Source organism: Salvelinus alpinus, chromosome 1 (genome assembly GCF_045679555.1).
Source record: "Salvelinus alpinus chromosome 1, SLU_Salpinus.1, whole genome shotgun sequence".
NCBI classification, from domain to species: domain Eukaryota; kingdom Metazoa; phylum Chordata; class Actinopteri; order Salmoniformes; family Salmonidae; genus Salvelinus; species Salvelinus alpinus.
This window is the reverse complement of record NC_092086.1, coordinates 112831909-112855068: the sequence shown is the minus strand read 5'-3', so window position 1 is coordinate 112855068 and position 23160 is coordinate 112831909. Positions and strand designations below refer to the sequence as shown.

The window sequence follows — 23160 nt, the reverse complement described above, 5'->3', positions numbered from 1 at the left end:
AGACACATAAAGACATACAAACTCTGTGGCCAGAGGTTTATGTCACACCTTTATTGTAGACTATTCATCGGTGTCCATGGTACTCTAAACTAAAACTACCTGGGCTGGTTTCCCAGACAAAGATAAAAGCTCGGTTCTGGACTAAGAAGGATTTTCTAATGAAGATTCTCCATCAAGTTCAGGACCAGGCTTTTTCTTTTAGGTGTCCAGGAAAACAGTCTATTACATTATAAGAATTTGTTTCTGAACTTTGACCTCTAGCATTACTATAATACAGGTTGCTCACCCTCTCTCTGTTCTGTATGTACTAACTAGAGGACTTTAAAAGCCAAATGTGCTTGTAGGCCACATCCACTCTGGGGCCAAATCTCCATGGTACTCTGAAGGAAGGCTACCTAGTCTTCCTAGGTGTGTTCAATTAACAGGACTAATCACATACTGTATATGTGTGATCAGTGATTTCTGAACTGACCAATCAATAAATAAATAAAATCATCCAATGATTGATTGAACTTTGAACTATCATCACTACGCAGGTTGCTCACCTTCTTTCTGTTCCACCATGACAGTGTGACACAGAGACAGCAGCTTGAAGAACTCCAGGGTGTCTTTGTCCTTCTTGGACCGGATGCAGGCCACCAGGGAATGATCCAGGTACTCAAACTTCCTGTCTGCGTACTTGTTCCAGGTAAAGTCCACTGGCTGTGAAGTAGCGAGGGAAAGAAATGAGCATCAAGACAATGCTATAGGTGAAGCACTGTATGTGTCAAATCTGAATAAAATACTGTTTCAGTAAAAAAAATTTACCTTCCCACGATCCAGAGGTACACCCTCAACATTAGCAGGGTCACCTGTAAAATGAAAAGACATGAATAAATCACGTCACAAGCTTCTAAACGATGTTTACAGGTGATATCTGTTACATTCAAAACAATGCAGAGTGGACCAGGATGTCCATTCAAGCAATACTTGGGAGGTACCAGACCTTAAAAATAGTCATTTGGCAATGACAACAAATAAAATGAAACGTTATTGGTCACATACACATATTTAGCAGATGGTGAAGGAAGCGTCCATACTGAATATTGTTCAGATATTTTTAACTAGTTCAGTTCCAATAAAAAAAATTGTCAATGTTGACATCCTTACAAAATAATTCATAAAATTGTACTTTTTGTACGGCAGGGTGTAGTGAAATGACAACGACCCTCGACAACGACAGCACAAACAGATCTGAGAACACCAAAGCTACACTCTAGCCAGGATATAACAAGTAAGTCTTACCAAAGGTACGTCCAGCGATGGTGCACTTCTTGAAGGCCATGATGTTTTGCGTGAGGGTACCGGTCTTGTCTGAGAAGATGTATTCGATCTGACCCAGTTGCTCGTTGAGGGTGGTGGTGCGGGCCTTGGCTGGGGTGTCTTTCTCCTGGTAGTACATCTGAAGGTCCCAGTTGATGAATTTGGACTGGCCCAAACGAATCACCTCCACACTGGAGAGGAAATTGGAAATATATTTCACCTTTATTTTAAACACGGAAAGACACTAGACTAGAAACCTATTTTGGAAGTGGGGACCTGAAATACTCTCATTATGACTCAATTCAGTATTCTATTATTATTCCCTCAGGTACACGGGTGTTAGGATACTAGGGACTAGGAGATAATACGACAGTTCAGAGGATACTAGGAGATAATACGACAGTTCAGAGGATACTAGGAGATAATTCAACAGTTCAGAGGATACTAGGAGATAATACGACAGTTCAGAGGATACTAGGAGATAATCCAACCGTTCAGAGGATACTAGGAGATAATCCGTCCGTTCAGAGGATACTAGGAGACAATCCGTCCGTTCAGAGGATACTAGGAGACAATCCGTCCGTTCAGAGGATACTAGGAGATAATCCGTCCGTTCAGAGGATACTAGGAGATAATCCGACCGTTCAGAGGATACTAGGAGATAATCCGTCCGTTCAGAGGATACTAGGAGATAATCCGACCGTTCAGAGGATACTAGGAGATAATCCGTCCGTTCAGAGGATACTAGGAGATAATCCGTCCGTTCAGAGGATACTAGGGACTAGGAGATAATATGACAGTTCAGAGTCTTTGACTAAATAAAGCCCTCTAAAAGCAGATGGTAGACGGTACAAAAGAGCTTGGTCGTGCGCAATAGGTAGAAAACGTTTTGAAACAGAATAAAAACAGGGAAGTTCTACACAAACTTTCCCATAAAAACACAGATTTGCTACGGTGTGCCTTACTGAACACAACCCTTGCCTGTGTTTGAGAGTGACTCGCCCAGGGAAATATAATTATTAGAACGGGTACCCCATTCAAGTAAAATGAGTCTGTGATTCTATTTCTATACTCACCTGACGTAGAGGGAGATGGGAACCATGGTGTTGAGCACGATGATGTACCCCCAGAAGCTGAGGAAACCTCTGTAAGAAGCAGTCTGGTTTTTACCGTCATTCAGATACCAGGCCTTGCTACCTACTTCCTCATACCAGAAGGTGTTTCCGATGGCCAGGCCAGCACACAACAGGACCAGGATTACAAAGATCTGGAGAGGAGAAGAGGGAGAAGAAATTTAAATCAGTTTTTCAATAGGTTTCCATACTTTCTTAAAACTGCATCTCTGTTTTCACGAGCCTTCATCTCATCTCAAGCTTGTATTTGTATTTATTATGGACCCCCATTAGTTCCTGCCAAGGCAGCAGCTACTCTTCCTGGGGTTTATTATGGACCCCCATTAGTTCCTGCCAAGGCAGCAGCTACTCTTCCTGGGGTTTATTATGGACCCCCATTAGTTCCTGCCAAGGCAGCAGCAACTCTTCCTGGGGTCCAGTAATTTCTAAAGACATTAAAATACATTTTACAACAGATTTCACAATGCATTAAGTGTGCGCCCTCAGGCCACTACGCTACAACACAATCCAGGTGTATTTGTCTATAGTGTGTATGTTGTCTGTGCGTATACCTGTGTGTGTGTCTTCACAGTCCTCGCTGTTCCATAAGGTGTATTTTTATCTGTTTTTAAAAAATCTGATTCTACTGCTTGCATCAGTTACCTGATGTGGAATAGAGTTCCATGTAGTCATGGCTCTATGTAGTACTGTGCGCCTCCCACAGTCTGTTCTGGACTTGGGGACTGTGAAGAAACCTCTGGTGGCATGTCTTGTGTCTGAGCTGTGTGCTAGTAGTTCAAAAACAGACACCTCGGTGCATTCAACATGTCAAACACTCATACAAAAACCAAGTAGTGATGAAGTCGATCTCTCCTCCACGTTGATCCGTAAGAAAATGGCATGATCAAATGTTAGCTCTACGTGTTCTGGGCCAGTTGTAATTTTCCAAAGTCCCTCTTTGTGGCACCTGACCACACAACTGGGGAGTAGTCCAGGTGCAAAAAAACTAGGGCCTGTAGGACCCGCCTTGTTAAGATTGTCGTTAAGGCAGAACAGCCACCTCCACTGCATCGCAGTGTTGCAGCCTCACTGCAGCCTGGGGTTCGATCCCAGGCTGTGTCACAACCGGCCGTGACCAGGAGTCACGGCCGGTTGACTGCTTACCCCAGGGGGGGGGGGGGTCCTTGGCTCATTGTGCACTAGCGACTCCTTGTGGCGGGTCGGGCGCCTGCAGGCTGACTTTGGTCGTCAGGTGAACGGTGCTGGCTTCCGGCTTAAGCGAGCGGGTGTTTAGAAGTGTGGCTTGGGTGGTCATGTTTCAGCATGACTCGTCTTTTCGCCTCACCTGAGCCCGTTGGGGAGTTGCAGTGATGAGACAAGAACTCTCCCCGTCCTCCCCATGTTGCTTTTGGGGAGGATGGCCTTGTGGTAAAGGCTGGAGCGGAATGAATGGAATGGTATTAAATACATCAAACACACGGTTTCCATGGTTTCCAGGTGTTTGATGCCATTCCATTTGCTCTGTTCTGGACATTATTATGAGCCGTCCTCCCCTCAGAAGCCTCCACTGGGTTTGACCGTAACAGTTTACAATCCAGGGTTACTCCAAGCAGTTTAGTCTCCTCAACTAGCTCAATTTCCACATCATTCATGTCAAGACTTTGTTGAGTTTTAGTGAATGATTTGCTCCAAATAAAATGCTTTTAGTTTTAGAAAATATTTAGGACTTAATTGATTTCTTGCCACACACTCTAAAAACTGACTGCGGCTCATTGTTAAGTGTTAGAGTGATTGCTGTGGTAGCTGACGTTTATAGTGTTGAGTCGTACACATACATAGAAACACAGGCTTTACTCAGAGCCAGTGGGTTAGGTCATTAGACAGCTGCCCTGGGGAATTCCTGATTCTGGATTATGTTGGAGATTACCCTCTGTGTTAGACAGGTAACTCTTCATAATATAGCAGGCACTGTAAAGTCATAACATATAGGTTTTTTCCAGCAGCAGACTATGATAATGTCAAAAGCCGCAATAAAAGCTAACAAAACAGCCACCAATCTTTTTATTATCAATTTCTCTCAGCCAATCATCATTCATTTGTGTAAGTGCATACAGCGTAGCCTAGTGGTTAGAGCGTTGGACTAGTAACCGAGAGGTGTCAAGATCGAATCCCCGAGCTGACAAGGTACAAATCTGTTGTTCTGCCCCTGAACAAGGCAGTTATCCCACTGTTCCTAGGCCGTCATTGAAAATAAGAATTTGTTCTTAACTGTCATGCCTAGTTAAATAAAAAAAACATACACTATGACTTCCAAAACTCCTGGGACAATGTACATTTTCTGCAGCACTACGACAAACTCAGAGACATCATAATAGTGATTATCTGAGCAAGGCTTGGGTCATTGATAAGTCATTGTCTCAACGCAGCCTTGAAATCTGTGGATAGAGTCCAGGAGCCAAGATGATTTGGACGGACTCCGTCATTCTTGTAGACCATCTTTTGTTTCCAGAAGGTGTCAAAGTTAATTATAAAAGTTATGCCAACAGAGCTACAGTACCCTTTTTGCCATATGTGCAATGCCAGTAGCCTGCATTGGTACCGGGCCTGAAATAATCAGCCGCTATTTGGAATCTTTCAGAACTAGAATCAGGTCTTTAAAATCTATTTTTCAGCAGTTCCGAGCTAGCCCTCACAATGTAATTTGACCCCACATGGACTACGACAGCGTTAGCCCCAGGCATCCATCGTAGAACGGTAGGAAGCAGTCTTAATGTTCTGTACTCGTTCTCCAGGACAGCACAGGAGTTTTGCCCCAGGAACCGAGATGTTTCTCACCATAGAGCTGTTTAAAGTCTGTGTCCAGTCCGGGCTTCCCATCGCCAAGGAGGCCCCCCATTACCAGATGCCGCTGCTTTCGACTTACACGGCAAGTGACATAACTCCATGGCTGGTTGATAGGATCAAGAACAACAACATCCAACCTAGTCATCTAGAAGCAGCATACAGTCCGTACGATGGAAGCCCATTCTCCAGGGAAGACTAGTCTTCTCCAGGGAAGAGGGAAAAACCTTCGGAGAGGGATCCCTGCCAAAGCACCGGCCAGTTGGCTGTGGAGAGCCAACGCGGCGACACTTCCACCAGGCCAGAGTGGCGCCCAGCTACTGGAGTAGATGAAAAAGTAGGCGGGCGTGGATTCCCCCCGGGAGCTTGAGGAGGATTCCCCCCTCCCGGGAGCTTGAGGAGGATATCCCCCCCGGGAGCTTGAGGAGGATTCCCCCCCCCGGGAGCTTGAGGAGGATTCCCCCCCCCGGGAGCTTGAGGAGGATTCCCCCCCCCGGGAGCTTGAGGAGGATTCCCCCCCCCGGGAGCTTGAGGAGGATTCCCCCCCCGGGAGCTTGAGGAGGATTCCCCCCCCCGGGAGCTTGAGGAGGATTCCCCACCCCAGGAGCTTGAGGAGGATTCCCCCCTGGGAGCTTTGGTAAATTTGCTACTTGTTTGCTAAGAGTAGCCACATTGCTACATTGAAAGGCTGGGCGGTCCACATTGTCCCAGAATAGAGCAAAAATAAACAGCTCCTGCAGCGTTGAAAATGTTCAATAGCGACCGCCATTTGAGACTGCCGACTAGCTAGGCTAGCTGGTCTTCAGTGTCTTGGTATTTTATTAGGATCCCCATTAGCGGTTGCAAAAGCAGCAGCTACTCTTCCTGGGGTCCACACAAAACACACAACAGAATGACATAATACAGAACATCAATAGACAAGAACAGCTCAAAGACAGAACTACATACATTATTTGTTTAAAGGCACATGTAGCCTACATATCAATGCATACACACAAACTATCTAGGTCTCTCTCCTTACAGGGAATTCTGAACTAAGTGAACAAAAATAGCCTACACAAATGTCAAAATCAGAAAAGCAGAAATACAGTATGTGTCCTCGTTTAAATCATCTCACAGCGGTAAGCACAAAAGCAGTGTCTTGTTGCTCGTACTGTTGGTAGCAGCATCGGCTAACCATGGTAGCTACACAACGCTGTTCCAACCAGGTCAGATTACAGGGGGGGGAAAGCAACAGGCAGCAGGGAATACAGCCACAATTAGCGTGGGACACCTCCGCAGTCCCAGCCAAAATGGAAAACCCTGCTAGCTTTATACTGATAGCTACCAGCTAGGATGGTAGCTAGATCCAGCAAACAACTTCTGTCTTTTTTGGTCTGGCAGGATCCCGGGACAGATAGTAGCAGTCACAGCAACTGAGGTTAACCGTGTCACACGTGCCAAAATCAAAAAGTATATCAACCAAACTTTGAGAGCAAACACTGTCACAACTTTACAAAAACAATAAATCGAGATCTCTTGTTCAACATATGTCACGCTCTGATGTAAATGGCTGTTAATAAGAGACTCCATTTAATAAAGGGTGAAATATTTTGCGAGGTGTAGTGAATGACTTGAAAGGTAATACCACTTACAGTGTACACCATGTAGTTCATCAATTCATCGATTTTAGTCCTCTTGAATCTGGTCTTGCCCCCATTCCTCATGATTTTAGTGTCAGCGCCTACATCAAAACAGCAAACAAACAGATGAGTAAGGGGTTTGGATGAGATTAAGTCCAAGACGACATATTTACATGACTGCATGTCCATGTTGTTGGTATGTCTGTATATTGATCATGAAAGTGTGTCAGGTATTTACCTGAAAAGGTCTGTGGGTGTGTCAAATCATGTGTTATTCATCACATGCTTTGTAACCAACCGGTGTGGACTAACAGTGAGTGAGAGAATGAGTGAGTGAGTGAGTGAGTATGAGTGAGTGAGAATGAGTGAGTGAGAATGAGTGAGTGAGAGAATGAGTGAGTATATCCATTGGTTCTGAAAGGTTGTGCAAGGTATTTACCTGCGAAGATGACCAGTCCGTGACACTCGTCAGTGTTTCTGATCCTGCATCCTCTCAGCATCATATTGTCCAGATCCAGAGGGAATCGGTCTTTTCTCCAACGCATGGTCCCCGTGAACTTATCTAGACGGTTGTTAGGCTCCTCACACACTATCATGGCTGTATGAGGAAACAAGGGAAGTGACCACACACTATCACGTCTGTATGAGGAAACAAGGGAACAGTGACCACACACTATCACGGCTGTATGGGGATTCTCTCTCCCTCTCCAAAATACACACATTTTATATACCATTTTGGTCATTTGCAGATGCTCTTCTCCAGAGCGATGTACAGTTAGTGCCTTCCTCTTAAGACCCACCACACATATCTAAATAAATGTACAGTATCTAACGTCCATCTGTTAAGACGGACAGTAGAGCAGTATGTTACCATCAAACTGTGCCAGCTGTTGCTCCTCCTGCAGTCTCTCGTCTGTCACTTTCAGACCCATTTTAAACTTCAGGTTGGTTTCCCTGCCAAACAATAAATGTACGTTGATATTTCAGTAGACTCATTTGGGGACAAATTCAAAATATATATATATACACACACACACACACACATATATATACATACATATACATACGTATATAAATAAATAAAAGGGAACATCTGTACATTGAACACAAGGACAATAACCTGAACTTTGAATTAACTGAAACATGCTGGGCTTCTGATAGTGTTGTTTGACCAATGAGTTTTCAATCTAATCTACAGGCTGAATGAGACTGATGATAACAAGTCTCAGCAAACCCTTTTTTATCTCACTTCGCCTCTAAATGTGTACGTTTACACAAAAGCACGTTCTGTCAATGTAATTTTATCATGTTATCAAGGGGTAGTTATTGACAAATGCAATATTAAATTATAAAATCACACATAAAAAAAAGGTTTTAAGACATGGTCTGCATCCCAAATGGCACTGTATTCTCTATACAGGATAGTGCACTACGTTTGACCATGGCCCATAGGGCTCTGGTCTAAAGTAGTGCACTACATAGGAAATAGGGTTCTATAGGGGCTCTGGTCAAATGTAGTGCACTACATTGGCAATAGGGTTCTATAGGGCTCTGGTCTAAAGTAGTACACTATATAGGGAATAGGGTTCTATAGGGTTCTGGTCAAAAGTAGTGCACTACATAGGGAATAGGGTTCTATAGGGGCTCTGGTCAAATGTAGTGCACTACATCGTGAATAGGGTTCCATAGGGCTCTGGTCTAGGGTTCCATAGGGCTCTGGTCTAAAGTAGTGCACTACATAGGGAGCCATTTGGGACAAGCCCATAATTGAACGTTCATTGGCGAACATCTTACCCATCGAGCTCGGCTGTTTCAACATAACAAAGACTGTTGGGATTTGAACTGGACAACAACAGAATGTCAGCCTAAATGAAAACAAAAAAGCAAATAACCAAATCAAAATATTGTAACTGAATTATAAAAAAAATGGCTGGTTGGGTTTTTAGTCAGAGAACAAATATATGACATTACCGGGATGTGATCATTTTTCTTCAGACGAACCACATCACCGACATGTATATTCATCCACTTCGACACTTGAAACCTGGTTTGGAAATAGTTTGTTACAGTCAGCTACTCAGATTCTTTATAAGTCATGTTCAAAACATGACATTTGTCTTGATGCACAACACAGACAATAACAACAAAAACTATTTCAGATATTATAAAACGGTATGCTGCTGCATCATGGAGCTCCACACCCACAGAGAGAATCTATAACAGTATTGGGTAATATACATTCATACCATAGACCTAGATATACAACTGTTCTCTGTACTACCGCATGGCAAGCGGTACCGGAGTGCCAAGTAAAGGACAAAAAGGCTTCTCAACAGTTTTTACCCTCAAGCCATAAGACTCCTGAACAGGTAATCAGATGGCTACCCGTACTTTTTGCATTGTGTGCGTGTCCCCCCAACCCCTCTTTTACGCTGCTGCTACTGTCTGTTCATCACATATACATAGTCACTTTAACTATACATTCATGTACATACTACCTCAATCAGCCTGACTAACCGGTGTCTTTATGTAGCCTTGCTACTTTTATAGCCTCGCTACTGTATATAGCCTGTCTTTTTACTGTCTGTTGTTTTATTTCTTTACTTACCTATTGTTCACCTAATACCTTTTTTGCACTATTGGTTAGAGCCTGTAAGTAAGCATTTCACTGTAAGGTCTACTACACCTGTTGTATTCGGCGCACGTGACAAATATACTTTGATTTGATTTAATCTGTGCCATTATGGAGTCTGTGAGAGCACGGGGCAGTGCCATCGAGGACATCTCCATTTTGAAGTAGTCCATTTTTCTTCTTCTTCTACTACTACTTGTATGAGTTGGTAAACAAACTGAAAGGATGCATACTGCCACCTGGAGTGTGTTGTTTGAACAGGTATAAAGCTAAGGATGGCGATTTACTGCCATCTGCAGTTATGGAATGTTTGCTCACAAGCATATTTAATTGGCTGATCCCTCCTGATGACCTGGATGTAACTTTGTGATCCTTCCTTAAAAACACTGCAAGTCCCACCCAGTTGACTACTTTAAAATGGTGTAAACTTTCAATGGAGCTGCCAATGACAAAACTAGTTATATCGAAGGAGTGATTCTCTATGGTTCCTAGTCATTACCTGCCATCCATGAGAACTTCACACTTCCTGTTATTGATCTCGTTGTCCATCCTGTGGCGGGCCTGTTGGGGAGGAAAGGGAAGACACCAGGCAGGGGTTCAGCACTAGATTAAAAAATGGACCACAATGTTCTCTTCATAAATGGAGTACACTGCATATGCTATCAATGAAAAGGAGGCCTCTTTCTTGGTCCGTCTCTCATCTGTAGGACGACATGATTGGATGAAGTTAACAGAGTCTGGGCAGCGGCAAATGTCCCGATTTTCCACTCATTTCCTTGTATACTTGAAATGCTTTACACCAATCCTATGTTTTTAAATCCACGATGGGGAGTGTTAACAAATGCATACTTTGGGAGAAGGGTGGAGAATTGAGATGCAGCCAGCGAGGAGGAGGTTGGAGTCACTCACCAGATCGTCCACCAGGTCTTTGATGGCTGTGATTCCCAGCACCAGAACTAAAGGCACTAAGGTGGTGTACCAAGGCAACGTGGTGATCTCAGGAATAATCTGGTGAATAATAATGTGCATTAATATCACAATCTATTCCTTTATCCAACATGTTAGAAAGTTTCAAAGCAGCGTGTTGACTGCAGGAATAATCTGGTGAATAATAATGTATTATTGTAATGTAATAATGTAATATATATTAATTATAATGCTTCATATTTTATTGATCTGCGGTTTCTGTTGACCAACAAGACCAGGGTCCTGTTATTTAACACTTCATTCCTGCTCAGGCCAGGGTCCTGTATTATAACACTTCATTCCTGCTCAGGCCAGGGTCCTGTATTATAACACTTCATCCAGGGTCCTGTATAATAACACTTTCTCCCTGCTCAGGCCAGGGTCCTGTTTAATAACACTTCACTACTGCCCAGGCAAGGGTCCTGTATAATAACACTTCACTACTGCTCAGGCCAGGGTCCTGTATTATAAGTATGTATGTACCGGGCTCTCAGCACATCCAATCCCCTGGGTCGGTGGCTCACTAAACAGAGAACATCCCTGGTCATCCCCACTGCCTCTGATCTGGAGGACTCACTAAACAGAGAACATCCCTGGTCATCCCTACTGCCTCTGATCTGGAGGACTCACTAAATACACAAGCGTTGTTTGTAAATTATGTCTGAGTGTTGGAGTGTACCCTTGTCTGTCTGTAAATAAATAAAAATAAAATGGTGCCGTCTGGTTTGTTTAATAAGGAATGTGATATACTTAAGTATCAGAAGTATAAATCATATTTTAGCAATTACATTTACATTTGATACTTAAGTATATTTAAAACCCACCACACACACACACTCACTTTCCCACTCACCACATACGCTGCTGCTACTGTTTATCATCATCCATCCTGTTGCCTAGTCAATTTATCCTTACCTATATCTACCTCAATTACCTCGTACCCCTGCACATCGACTCGGTACTGTTACTTCCTGTATAAATATCAAATTTTTACTCACTATTGTTATTCATTGTATTTATTCCTCGTGTCACCATTTCTATTTGTTATTATTTCATCATTAACTTTGGCATTGTTGAAAAAGGGCCCGTAAGTAAGCATTTCACTGTTAGTCGACACCTGTTCTTTACGAAGCCCGTGACAAAATTGTATTGATTTGATTCCTTCCGTACTGTAGCATAATGTCTGACAGGGAGACTGCTACAAGTGGAACCTCAGTGGTCTACCACTGAAGAGTCTTATAATCCGTTAGTATTGAAAGTTGGATGTAACACAGCTGTCTCCGGCAGACTTACCTGTAAGATGAGCAGGGCCAGAAAGTACAGGTTGGCAGCTCGTTTGAACTGCTCGAACAGATTCAGTGGGATGAACGTCAAGGCGTTATATTTGTACGTCTTGATTCCATTCCCCTAGGGCACAAAGAAACAACAGTACATTTGGTAAGACGGTGAAGTGAAGAAATAAGGACAGGTACGTAAACATGGTTAAAATGACACAGAGAGAAATCCTCCAATTTAATATCCATACAGAGGATGTGAGGCTCCTAAAAATACAAAACACTGCTTTTACAAAGGTTTCTGGGAAGACACAACTGGGCTTTACGGATACAGACTGGTTTAGAGACTATTATGGCCATTAACAGTAGGGAGACTTTAGGGAAGTACGACTTCATCAGAAGGTCCTTTGGTTCCTAGTTGAGTGTGAATTCCCCTAGCAGTTGCTAGAACACATTATCCGTGTGTGTGTGGGGGGGCTATTCTCTCATTTTGGTCCGCTGTGGAACAGTTCTCTCTCTCCCTCTGTCACACTAGGTGGAACTTTCCGTGCTAATTTGCATAAACCCTATCTGTTTCACCCCAGTCCCAAATGACAACCTACAGTTGAAGTCGGAAGTTTACTTACACCTTAGCCAAATACATTTCAACTCAGTTTCACAATTCCTGACATATAATCCAAGTAAAAATGTCCTGTTTTAGGTAAATTAGGATTACCAATTTATTTTAAGAATGTCAAATGTCAGAATGATAGTAGAGAGAATGATTTATTTCAGCTCTTATTTCTTTCATCACATTCCCAGTGGGTCAGAAGTTTACATACACTCAATTAGTATTTGGTAGCATTGCCTTTAAATTGTTTAACTTGGGTCAAACGTTTCAGGTAGCCTTCCACAAGCTTCCCACAATAAGTTGGGTGAATTTTGGCCCATTCCTCCTGACAGAGCTGGTGTAACTGAGTCAGGTTTGTAGGCCTCCTTGCTCGCACACGCTTTTTCAGTTCTGCCCACAAATTTTCTATAGGATTGAGGTCAGGGCTTTGTGACGGCCACTCCAATACCTTGACTTTGTTGTCCTTAAATTAAGCCATTTTGCCACAACTTTGGAAGTATGCTTGGGGTCACTGTCCATTTGAAAGACCCATTAGCAACCAAGCTTTAACTTCCCGACTGATGTCTTGAGATGTTGCTTCAATATATCCACATAATTTTCCATCCTCATGTTGCCATCTATTTTGTGAAGTGCACCAGTCCCTCCTGCAGCAAAGCACCCCCACAACATGATGCTGTCACCCCCGTGCTTCATGGTTGGGATGGTGTTCTTCGGCTTGCAAGCCTCCCCCTTTTTCCTCCAAACATAACAATGGTCATTATGGCCAAACAGTTCTATTTGTGTTTCATCAGACCAGACACATTTCTCCAAAAAGTACAATCTTGGTCCCCATGCGCAGTTGCAAACCGTAGTCTGGCTTTTTTATGGCGGTTTTGGAGCAGTGGCTTCTTCCTTGCTGAGCGGCCTTTCAGGTTATGTCGATATAGGACTCATTTTACTGTGGATATAGATACTTTTGTACCCGTTTCCTCCAGAATCTTCACAAGGTCCTTTGCTGTTGTTCTGGGATTGATTTGCACTTTTCGCACCAAAGTACGTTCATCTCTAGGAGACAGAACGCGTCTCCTTCCTGAGCGGTATGATGGCTATGTGGTCCCATGGTGTTTATACTTGCGTACTATTGTTTGTACAGATGAACGTGGTACCTTCAGGCGTTTGGAAATGGCTCCCAAGGATGAACCAGACTTTTATTTTACCTTTATTTAACTAGGCAAGTCAGTTAAGAACAAATTCTTATTTTTAATGACAGCCTAGGAACAGTGGGTTAACTGCCTTGTTCAGGGGCAGAATGACAGAGTTGTACCTTGTCAGCTCGGGGATTCGATCATGCAACCTTTTAGTTACTAGTACAATGCTCTAACCACTAGGTTACTTGTGGAGGTCTAAATATTTTTGGGCAGATTTCTTTTCATTTTCCCATGGTGTCAAGCAAAGAGGCACTCAGTTTGAAGGTAGGACTTGAAATACATCCACAGGTAAACCTCCAATTGACTCAAATTATGTCAATTAGCCTATCAGAAGCTTTAAAGCCATAACATCATTTTCTGGAATTTTCCAACCTGTTTAAAGGCACAGTCAACTTAGTGTATGTAAACGTCTGACCCTCTGGAATTGTGATACAGTGAATTATAAGTGAAATAATCTGTCTGTAAACAATTGTTGGGAAAATTACTTGTGTCATGGACAAAGTAGATGTCCTAACCGACTTGCCAAAACTATAGTTTATTAACAAGAAATTTGTGGAGTGGTTGAAAAACGAGTTTTAATGACTCCAACCTAAGTGTATGTCAACGTCCGACTTCAACTGTACGTCCTATAAAGTGGTCTACTTTGGACCAGGACTCAAAAGTAGTACAGGTAATAGTGTCATTCGGGATGCAGCATACGGACACCTAAAGGACGAGAGTAGGACTACCCAGACTATTTGCATTGCCCCCCCCCCCCTCTCTTCTACACTGATGCTACTCTCTGTTATTATCTATTCATAGTCACTTTAATAACTCTACCTACATATACATAGGCATGCACGAGAGCACTAGGCATGCATGAGAGCACCAGCTGTTCTGGATGACTGTGTGATAACGCTCTTGGTAGCCGATGTGAGCAAGACCTTTAAAACAGGTCAACATTCACAAAGTCGCTGGGCCAGACGGATTACCAGGACGTGTACTCAAAGCATGCGCGGACCAACTGGCTAAGTGTCTTCACTGACATTTTCAACCTCTCCCCGACCGAGTCTGTAATACCTACATGTTTCAAGCAGACCACCATAGTCCCTGTGCCCAAGGAAGCGAAGGTAACCTGCCTAAATGATTACCTCCCCGTGGCACTCGTCGGTAGCCATGAAGTGCTTTGAAAGGCTGGTTATGGCTCACATCATTGACCAAAGCTCAGCATTCAACACCATATTGCCCACAAAACTCATAACTAAGCTAAGGACCCTGGGACTAAAACACCTCCCTCTGCAACTTGATCCTGGACTTCCTGACGGGCTGCCCCCAGGTGGTAAGGGTAGGTAACAACATATCCGCCACGCTGATCCTCAACACTGGGACCCCTCAGGGGTGTGTACTCAGTCCCCTCCTGTATTCCCTGTTCACCCACGACTGCGTGGCCAAACACGACTCCAATACCATCATTAAGTTTGCTGACGACACAAGTGGTAGGCTTCATCACCGACAACGATGAGACGGCCTATAGGGAGGAGGTCAGAGAACTGGCAGTGTGGTGCCAGGACAACAACCTCTCCCTCAATGTGAGCAAGACAAAGGAGCTGATCGTGGACTACAGGAAAAGGCGGGCTGAACAGGCCCCCATTAACATCGACGGGGCTGTAGTGGAGCGGGTCGAGAGTTTCAAGTTCCTTGGTGTCCACATCACCAACGAACTATCATAGTCCAAACATACCAAGACAGTCATGAAGAGGCCACGACAAAACCTATTCCCCCTCAGGAGACTGAAAAGATTTGACATGGGTCCTCAGATCCTCAAAAGGTTCTACAGCTGCACCATCGAGAGCATCCTGACCGGTTGCATAACCGCCTGGTATGGCAACTGCTCGGCATCTGACCGTAAGGAGCTGCAAAGGGTAGTGCGAACGGCCAAGCTTCCTGCCATCCAGGACCTATATAATAGGCGGTGTCAGAGTAAAGCCCATAAAATTGTCAGAGACTCCAGTCACCCAAGTTATAGAATGTTTTCTCTGCTACCGCACGGCAAGCGGTACCGGAGCGCCAAGTCTAGGACCAAACGGCTCCTCAAGAGCCTTTACCCCCAAGCCATTAGCCTGCTCTACAGTTCATAAAAATCACCACCAGACAATTTACATTGACCCCCCCCCCCCCTCCTGTACACTGCTGCTACTCAATGTTTGTTTGTTACCTATGCATAGTCACTTCACCCCCACCTACATGTACGGATTACCTCAACTAGCCTGTACCCCTGCACACTGACTTGGTACCGGTACCCCCTGTATACAGCCCTGTTATAGTTATTGCGTTACTTTTTATAATTACTTTTTATTTTAGCCTACTTGGTAAATATTTTCTTATTCTTGAATTGCATTGTTGGTTAATGGCTTGTGAGTAAGCATTTCACAGTACAGTCTACACCCGTTTTATTCACCGCATGTGATAAATAAAATGTGATTTGATTTGACACCAGTGTAAAGGTCAGTGACTTTATAAGAGTAGTCTTAAAAGGAAAACAGCAGCTAGGTGAAGTACCATTATGGATAAGAGTGTGGTTTAGGAGTGGTGCTTTAAAAAGGTAGTGGCTTTAGCCCAGACTCTCTGCTCTGTATTTAACCAGGGAAAGCAGCACATTTAGTTACACACAGAACACCTTACACCTGCTCTGTCTGTTCCTTTAAGGAAGTATTAACCGAAGAAACAGGGAGGTTGGTTTTTAGGCGAGTGTGTACAAGGAATTTCCAGTGTCATAATCATGGGGAAAAACAAATGAATAGCTGCAAACAAAAGCTGAGCTATTTTCAGATGTCAGAGAAGACTTAGTCATAGTTTGACATCTGTACTTTGTGCCACCAAATGTGCCTGCAGTTAGCATTCTAACTAGCCTTTTGTTTGTTTAGACAACTGAATGAGATTCGTATCACCTCATTTTCATAATGGTAGCCTTGATTTCAGGCTAACTCTCTGATGATCGACACTCTCATGGTAACATGAGATTATTCTAAATGATGACTAACAAGTAAATGAACACAAAAGAGAAGAAGTTCTATGGCCACAGATGGGAAAGAGAGCCAACTACAGACTAACCAGGAGTCCTGTCAGTCACTGGTAAATACCTCTGCATTATTACAGCTCCATAAAATACATAGACTCTGGGATAAAAATATCAAAGTGTCCAGGCCAGTCTGACAGACACATCAGCACAGTAAGGAGGAAGTAGGGACAATCAGAAAAAAAACTGATCAAATAAAATACTTCCTTATTGTCCATGATGCACTGGATCTATTACTACGTCAACAATGACAACATTGGAAAGTACGTATGAGGCAATCCAAACGGATAAAACCTCAACAAAGCACTGGCCTTTTATCTCCTACCGTACTCAAATATGGGCTTGTTTAAGGGACGACACTGTGCTCCTCCTAAGCACATTACAGCGATCGGTTTCTACTGACCTCAGTGTTTTCCCTTTATTGTCACGCTCCTGCCAGCAACTGTCATAACTCCTAAAAAATATATACTTGTTTCATTAGTCAATATTTTGCTTTACTCAGTCCGAGGCTGGTGTTCATTAGGGTTCATGAGGCTAGTGTTCATTAAGGTTCATGAGGCTAGTGTTCACCAAGGTTCATGAGGCTAGTGTTCACCAAGGTTCATGAGGCTAGTGTTCACCAAGGTTCATGAGGCTAGTGTTCACCAAGGTTCATGAGGCTAGTGTTCACCAAGGTTCATGAGGCTAGTGTTCACCAAGGTTCATGAGGCTAGTGTTCACCAAGGTTCATGAGGCTAGTGTTCACCAAGGTTCATGAGGCTAGTGTTCACCAAGGTTCATGAGGCTAGTGTTCACCAAGGTTCATGAGGCTAGTGTTCACCAAGGTTCATGAGGCTAGTGTTCACCAAGGTTCATGAGGCTAGTGTTCATTAGGGTTCATGAGACTAGTGTTCATTAGGGTTCATGAGGCTAGTGTTCACCAAGGTTCATGAGGCTAGTGTTCACCAAGGTTCATGAGGCTAGTGTTCACCAAGGTTCATGAGGCTAGTGTTCACCAGGGTTCATGAGGCTAGTGTTCACCAGGGTTCATGAGGCTAGTGTTCACCAGGGTTCATGAGGCTGGAGTTCACCAAGGTTCATGAGGCTAGTGTTCACCAGGGTTCATGAGGCTAGTGTTCACCAAGGTTCATGAGGCTGGTGTTCACCAGGGTTCATGAGGCTAGTGTTCATTAGGGTTCATGAGGCTAGTGTTCACCAAGGTTCATGAGGCTAGTGTTCACCAAGGTTCATGAGGCTAGTGTACACCAAGGTTCATGAGGCTAGTGTTCACCAGGGTTCATGAGGCTAGTGTTCACCAGGGTTCATGAGGCTAGTGTTCACCAGGGTTCATGAGGCTGGAGTTCACCAAGGTTCATGAGGCTAGTGTTCACCAGGGTTCATGAGGCTAGTGTTCACCAGGGTTCATGAGGCTAGTGTTCACCAGGGTTCATGAGGCTAGTGTTCACCAAGGTTCATGAGGCTAGTGTTCACCAAGGTTCATGAGGCTAGTGTTCACCAGGGTTCATGAGGCTAGTGTTCACCAGGGTTCATGAGGCTAGTGTTCACCAGGGTTCATGAGGCTAGTGTTCACCAGGGTTCATGAGGCTGGTGTTCATTAGGGTTCATGAGGCTAGTGTTCACCAGGGTTCATGAGGCTAGTGTTCACCAGGGTTCATGAGGCTAGTGTTCACCAGGGTTCATGAGGCTAGTGTTCACCAGGGTTCATGAGGCTGGAGTTCACCAAGGTTCATGAGGCTAGTGTTCACCAGGGTTCATGAGGCTAGTGTTCACCAAGGTTCATGAGGCTAGTGTTCACCAGGGTTCATGAGGCTAGTGTTCACCAAGGTTCATGAGGCTAGTGTTCACCAAGGTTCATGAGGCTAGAGTTCACCAAGGTTCATGAGGCTAGTGTTCACCAGGGTTCATGAGGCTAGTGTTCACCAGGGTTCATGAGGCTGGTGTTCATTAGGGTTCACGAGGCTGGTGTTCACGAGGCTGGTGTTCACGAGGCTGGTGTTCACGAGGCTGGTGTTCACGAGGCTGGTGTTCACGAGGCTGGTGTTCTGGTGTTCACGAGGCTGGTGTTCATGAGGCTGATGTTCATGAGGCTGATGTTCATGAGGCTGATGTTCATGAGGCTGATGTTCATGAGGCTGATGTTCATGAGGCTGGTGTTCATGAGGGTTCATGAGGCTGGTGTTTATGAGGCTGGTGTTCATGAGGGTTCATGAGGCTGGTGTTCATGAGGGTTCATGAGGCTGGTGTTCATGAGGCTGGTGTTCATGAGGCGGGTGTTTATGAGGCTGGTGTTTATGAGGCTGGTGTTCATGAGGGTTCATGAGGCTGGTGTTCATGAGGGTTCATGAGGCTGGTGTTTATGAGGCTGGTGTTCATGAGGGTTCATGAGGCTGGTGTTCATGAGGGTTCATGAGGCTGGTGTTCATGAGGGTGGTGTTCATGAGGCTGGTGTTCATGAGGCTGGTGTTCATGAGGCTGGTGTTCATGAGGCTGGTGTTCATGAGGCTGGTGTTCATGAGGCTGGTGTTCATGAGGCTGGTGTTCATGAGGCTGGTGTTCATGAGGGCATGCAACTATAAACTGTTTTAAACCCTTTTACAATGGGGAATCTAAAACATGTATGTTTCTTATTGGACAAGTCCAGGTACACCTTTCATGTTTCTGTCCATTGCCTTCGTGTGGTGCCTAACGAACAAGACCTAGGCTTGAACCAGCAGTCCTGGGTGGAACTGGGAGAGAGGGAACTTACTGCATATTTACTCTTCTTGAGACACAAGAAGTATTTTTTCTGAAACTCTGGCAGGTTACAGAAGGCCCTGTCGTTCGCTTTGACTCTCCAACCAGACTCTGGAAACAGAAGGGCAGACAGTCAGACTCTGGAAACAGAAGGGCAGACTCTGGAAACAGAAGGGCAGACTCTGGAAACAGAAGGGCAGACTCTGGAAAGAGAAGGGCAGACTCTGGAAAGAGAAGGGCAGACTCTGGAAAGAGAAGGGCAGACTCTGGAAAGAGAAGGGCAGACTCTGGAAACAGAAGGGCAGACTCTGGAAACAGAAGGGCAGACTCTGGAAACAGAAGGGCAGACTCTGGAAACAGAAGGGCAGACTCTGGAAACAGAAGGGCAGACTCTGGAAACAGAAGGGCAGACTCTGGAAACAGAAGGGCAGACTCTGGAAACAGAAGGGCAGACTCTGGAAACAGAAGGGCAGACTCTGGAAACAGAAGGGCAGACTCTGGAAACAGAAGGGCAGACTCTGGAAACAGAAGGGCAGACTCTGGAAACAGAAGGGCAGACTCTGGAAACAGAAGGGCAGACTCTGGAAACAGAAGGGCAGACTCTGGAAACAGAAGGGCAGACTCTGGAAACAGAAGGGCAGACTCTGGAAACAGAAGGGCAGACTCTGGAAACAGAAGGGCAGACTCTGGAAACAGAAGGGCAGACTCTGGAAACAGAAGGGCAGACTCTGGAAACAGAAGGGCAGACTCTGGAAACAGAAGGGCAGACTCTGGAAACAGAAGGGCAGACTCTGGAAACAGAAGGGCAGACTCTGGAAACAGAAGGGCAGACTCTGGAAACAGAAGGGCAGACTCTGGAAACAGAAGGGCAGACTCTGGAAACAGAAGGGCAGACTCTGGAAACAGAAGGGCAGACTCTGGAAACAGAAGGGCAGACTCTGGAAACAGAAGGGCAGACTCTGGAAACAGAAGGGCAGACTCTGGAAACAGAAGGGCAGACTCTGGAAACAGAAGGGCAGACTCTGGAAACAGAAGGGCAGACTCTGGAAACAGAAGGGCAGACTCTGGAAACAGAAGGGCAGACTCTGGAAACAGAAGGGCAGACTCTGGAAACAGAAGGGCAGACTCTGGAAACAGAAGGGCAGACTCTGGAAACAGAAGGGCAGACTCTGGAAACAGAAGGGCAGACTCTGGAAACAGAAGGGCAGACTCTGGAAACAGAAGGGCAGACTCTGGAAACAGAAGGGCAGACTCTGGAAACAGAAGGGCAGACTCTGGAAACAGAAGGGCAGACTCTGGAAACAGAAGGGCAGACTCTGGAAACAGAAGGGCAGACTCTGGAAACAGAAGGGCAGACTCTGGAAACAGAAGGGCAGACTCTGGAAACAGAAGGGCAGACTCTGGAAACAGAAGGGCAGACTCTGGAAACAGAAGGGCAGACTCTGGAAACAGAAGGGCAGACTCTGGAAACAGAAGGGCAGACTCTGGAAACAGAAGGGCAGACTCTGGAAACAGAAGGGCAGACTCTGGAAACAGAAGGGCAGACTCTGGAAACAGAAGGGCAGACTCTGGAAACAGAAGGGCAGACTCTGGAAACAGAAGGGCAGACTCTGGAAACAGAAGGGCAGACTCTGGAAACAGAAGGGCAGACAGTCAGACTCTGGAAACAGAAGGGCAGACAGTCAGACTCTGGAAACAGAAGGGCAGACAGTCAGACTCTGGAAACAGAAGGGCAGACAGTCAGACTCTGGAAAGAGAAGGGCAGACAGTCAGACTCTGGAAAGAGAAGGGCAGACAGTCAGACTCTGGAAACAGAAGGGCAGACAGTCAGACTCTGGAAACAGAAGGGCAGACAGTCAGACTCTGGAAACAGAAGGGCAGACAGACAGACTCTGGAAACAGAAGGGCAGACAGACAGACTCTGGAAACAGAAGGGCAGACAGACTCTGGAAACAAAAGGGCATACAAAACATGGCAGCTGAATGGTGAAACTGGAACACTTCCAAATGAATCAAAAGGTGGTATTACCACTATTAAGGGTGGTTTCTCAGATGATTGTCTAATGGATGAGGTGTGTGTGTGTGTGTGTGTGTGTACGGCAGCTCTTCTCTAGTGTCCTCTCCCAGTCTCTTACCGGTGCTCTTGGCCTCTTCGACCTGTGGACGCTCTTCATCTGAGCCGGGGTCCAACTCATCATCCGTCTCGTCGTCACTATATGGCATGACCTCATCGTCAGGCCCAAGTGACCCCTGGGAGTCTGCTCGCTCCCGACTCATAGTGGAGAAACGTCTGGAGGTCGCTCACTGGGGGAGGGGGATAGGGGGTTGGGGGGACAGGACAGGAGAGAAAGAGCGAGCAGAGAAGATTGAGGGAGAGAGAAAGGGGAGGGTGGAAAAAAGGAGAGAGTTTTCACCAAGGAGTATTTTGAAATAACCACTGATTCTTGCAAATGATTTTGTCAACTCATTCTTCCAAAGCAAAACCGGTTTCACGTTCACAAAGCATTTCAGAGGACTTGAAGTGCACTAAACAGTGAAGTCCACTTAGATTTCAGTCTTTGACAAGGAAAGGAAACTAAAGCACTCATGTCATACACAAGATAAAATGTTTGTGTCATACTAGATATACTAGTGGCTATTTAGTGTGTAGACACCCATCCAAATTAGTGGACTTGGCTATTTCAGCCACACACAATGTTGACAGGAGTATAAAACGGAGTACACAGTTATGCATTGGCAAACACTGGCAGTAGAATGGCCTGTACTGAAGAGCTCAGTGACTTTCAACACGGCACCACCGCCATAGGATGCCACCTTTCCAACAAGTCAGTTCGTCAAATTTCTGCCCTCCTTGACCTGCCCCGGTCAACTGTAAGCGCTGTTATTGTGAAGAGGAAATGATCTAGGAGCAAAAAAGGCTCAGCTGCTAAGTGGTAGGCCACACAAGCTCACAGTGCTGAAGCGCGTAGCGTGTAAAAATCATCTGTCCTCAGTTGCAACACTCAGTACCGAGTACCAAAACGCCTCCGGAAGTAACGTCAGCACAAGAACTGTTCGCCGGAAGCTTCGTGAAATGGGTTTCCAAGGCCGAGCAGCCGCACACAAGCCTAAGGTCACCGTGCGCAATGCCAAGCGTCGGCTGGAGGGGTGGAAAGCTCGCCGCCATTGAAAACGCGTTCTCTGGATTGATGAATCACGTTTCACCATCTGGCAATCTGACGGACGAATCTGGGTTTGGCGAATTCCAGGAGAACGCTACCTGCACCATTGCATAATGCCAACTGTAAAGTTTGGTGGTGGAGGAATAATGGTCTGTGGCTGTTTTTCATGGTAGTTCTTCATTCAATGAAAGGGAAATCTTTACGCTACAGCACACAATGACATTCTAAACGATTCTGTGCTTCCAATTGTGTGGCAACAGTTTGGGGAAGGCCCTTTCCTGTTTCAGCATGACAATGCCCCCGTCCACAAATAGACATAAATACAGAAATGGTTTGTTGAGAGTGATGTGGAAGAACTTGACTGGCCCATCGAACACATTCGTGATAAATTGCGAGCCAGGCCTAATCGCCCAACATCAGTGGCCGACCTCACTAATGCTCGTGGTTGAATGGAAGCAACTCCCCCGCAGCAATGTTCCAACATCTAGTGGAAAGCCTTCCAGGAAGAGTGGAAGCTGTTATAGCAGCAAAGGGGGACGAACTCCATATTAATGCCCATGATTTTGGAAATAGATTTTGACGAGCAGGTATCCACATACTTTTGTAGCGTAGAACCAAGAGCAAAAAAATACAAAAATACAAAAAATAAAAAAATAAAAAACTGAA

The 23160-nt window shown here is 45.0% G+C and overlaps 1 protein-coding gene across 2 annotated transcripts in view; it reads right to left on the bottom strand.

The window, feature by feature from the left end:
- Window positions 1–23160, bottom strand: part of LOC139539171 (phospholipid-transporting ATPase IC-like) — a 55982-nt gene that overhangs the window by 16604 nt on the left and 16218 nt on the right. For both annotated transcript variants that reach the window (XM_071342037.1, XM_071342027.1), the window contains exons 2-15: window positions 21469–21637; window positions 19348–19445; window positions 11769–11882; window positions 10419–10517; window positions 10009–10070; window positions 8849–8921; window positions 8672–8742; window positions 7749–7831; window positions 7317–7475; window positions 6890–6978; window positions 2379–2569; window positions 1285–1493; window positions 808–851; window positions 546–702 (exon numbers count right to left, since the gene is read on the bottom strand). In XM_071342037.1, coding sequence (XP_071198138.1) covers window positions 546–702; window positions 808–851; window positions 1285–1493; window positions 2379–2569; window positions 6890–6978; window positions 7317–7475; window positions 7749–7831; window positions 8672–8742; window positions 8849–8921; window positions 10009–10070; window positions 10419–10517; window positions 11769–11882; window positions 19348–19445; window positions 21469–21610 — 1591 coding nt within the window. In that variant the 5' untranslated portion in view covers window positions 21611–21637. The remainder of the gene's footprint in view (window positions 1–545; window positions 703–807; window positions 852–1284; window positions 1494–2378; window positions 2570–6889; window positions 6979–7316; window positions 7476–7748; window positions 7832–8671; window positions 8743–8848; window positions 8922–10008; window positions 10071–10418; window positions 10518–11768; window positions 11883–19347; window positions 19446–21468; window positions 21638–23160) is intronic.